At 59.5% G+C, this 2,243-nt stretch overlaps 1 protein-coding gene across 4 annotated transcripts in view; it reads left to right on the top strand.

The window, feature by feature from the left end:
* The window catches only part of skila (SKI-like proto-oncogene a), a 28,275-nt gene extending 26,032 nt beyond the window's left edge, over window positions 1-2,243 (top strand). For 3 of the 4 annotated variants that reach the window (XM_035423357.1, XM_035423359.1, XM_035423360.1), the window contains exons 7-8: window positions 272-502; window positions 1,292-2,243. In XM_035423357.1, coding sequence (XP_035279248.1) covers window positions 272-502; window positions 1,292-1,531 — 471 coding nt within the window. In that variant the 3' untranslated portion in view covers window positions 1,532-2,243. The remainder of the gene's footprint in view (window positions 1-271; window positions 503-1,291) is intronic. The other variant, XM_035423361.1, reaches the window with a different exon arrangement.

Here is a 2,243-nt window from a genome sequence, read left to right on the forward strand (position 1 = left end):
CCCTGTGTGTGAGTGAGAGTGAGAGTGGATAGTGACCCTGTGTGTGTGTGTGTGTGTGAGTGAGAGTGAGAGTGGATAGTGACCCTGTGTGTGTGTGTGTGTGTGTGAGTGAGAGTGGATAGTGACCCTGTGTGTGAGTGAGAGTGAGAGTGGATAGTGACCCTGTGTGTGTGTGTGTGTGAGTGAGAGTGGATAGTGGCTGAACCCTGTGTGTGTGTGAGTGAGAGTGAGAATGGATAGTGACCCTGTGTGTGTGTGTGTGTGTGTGCAGGAGCTGGAGGCGCTGCGCGGGGGCGAGGCCGTGCGTCTGCGGGAGCTGTCGGCGGAGCGCTGCGAGCTGCAGAGCGAGCTGGAGGCGGTGCACACTGAGCACGCTCAGAGGCTGGGGGAGGTGCGCCAGGAGCAGAGGGACCTGGAGCGCAGGCTGGAGCAGCTGAGACAGCAGAGCTGCGCGTGCGAGCCCAGCTCGCAGCACGACCAGGAGGCCCGCTACGCCGCGCAGGTACGCCCCCGCGCCCGCAGAGGACGCTGCCGCTCAACACCCCCCGACACCCCCCACCCACCCCCCCACGGAGAAGAAAAGCCTGAAATAAGGCTTGGTCCAGGTGGCCGTAAAGGCTTCCAAACGCAGGAATGCTTGGCTGAAGTCTCCCTGGTGGAAGCGAAATGGGGGATGTAATGAGCCTGTGCGGCAGCTTGTCCTGCCAGCGTTTGGGCTGTGCCCTTTGTTTCACTTTCTGTGCGACGCGTGAGGCTTCACTGCTGCCGCCGCGCTGCCGGATTCTGGAAGTTTCCCCGGGCTCGCGCACAAACGCCAGGCCCCTGCTGCTGGCTGCACTCCCTGGCCGTCTGGCTCAGACTGTGTGTGCGTGTGTGTGTGTGTGTGCGTGCGTGTGTGCGCGTGCGTGTGTGCGTGTGTGCGCGTGCGTGTGTGCGTGTGTGCGTGTGTGTGTGTGTGTGTGTGTGCACTCGGGTTTGTGGTCGTCTGTTTGGCTGTACACTGCTGTGACTAATTTGACTTCCCTCCATCTTTTTTTCCCCTTCTATCGCTTACCCTCTCTCCCTGCTTCTCACCCTGCCTCCCTTCCTCCCTCTCTTTCCTCCTCTCTCTCTCACCTCTCCTTCCCTTCCCCCCTCCCCCCTCCCCATCGCTCTCCCACTGCTGTGCCTGTCTCTCTCCCTCTCGCTCCCTCTCTCTCTCCCTCCCTCCCCGGCTTCCTCCCTCCCTCTCTCTCTCTCTCCCTCTCTCTCTCCTCCCCTCCCTCGCTCCCTCCCTCTCGCGGGGCTCTAGCTGTCGGAGCTGCGGAGGCGGCTGGACCGGGCGGAGGCGGACCGCGAGGAGCTGCAGGAGGAGCTGTGCAGGGAGCGGGAGGCGCGGGAGAAGCTGGAGCTCATGATCTCCCGGCTCAAGGAGCAGATGTCCGAGGCGGCGGCAGCAGTGGCGGCGGGGAAGCCCTCGCCCGCCGGCCCCGCACCCGGAACCCCGCCCCCGGCCTCGTCCCCGGCCGAGGTCAGCCCCGCCCACGAGTAGAGGGGCCTCCGGAGGCCCTGGCACCCTGCTACAGACTCTACAGCCTGCGCTGGAAAGACAAAGCAGCCCTCTTTCACGGCTGCTCTCCTCTGCTCCCCCCCCCCTCCTCGTTGTTTTATTTTCTTTAACGTGGAAGTACCGTTTCTTTTTTTCCAACTTCTGTGAAAATGAGGGTTCACATTCATATTCGTTCACTCTAAACAGTATTTAATTTCTTTTGTTGAGATGTGAAAGTTTTTTTTTTTAATTTAAAGTTTTACAGAAATGCTGCTTTTGCAGGCGGCAGGGTGTTCTTTTGGGAGCTTTGCCCGGCCCCGTGGTCCCACCCTGTTGCCCTGCCCCCCTCCATACAGACCCCGCCCCTCAACGATTCCTGCGCCCGCCCCCCCCCCCCTGTGGGCGGGGCTTCGGCTGTACCTGGGATCGAGACGGACTCTCCTCTCCCTCAGCCTCTCAAGTGACTGAAAGGAACTTTTGCCAACGTTCACTTTATAGTATATCACGTTTATACTACCTGACTGACACGACAGGCACCACGGATACAAAATGGCGCCGTCCGCGTGTTCCTCCTGTACATGCGGCCAAGGGTCCGTACCAGCATCGGCGGGAAACCGCGGAGCGCGGACATATTTATTTTTTACTCGTTAATGCTAAAAGACAAAAAAAAAAAAGAAAGAGGTTATTAATGTTTAAGAGTATGAAAACATTATCG

Source organism: Anguilla anguilla, chromosome 6, assembly GCF_013347855.1.
Source record: "Anguilla anguilla isolate fAngAng1 chromosome 6, fAngAng1.pri, whole genome shotgun sequence".
Lineage (NCBI taxonomy): Eukaryota > Metazoa > Chordata > Actinopteri > Anguilliformes > Anguillidae > Anguilla > Anguilla anguilla.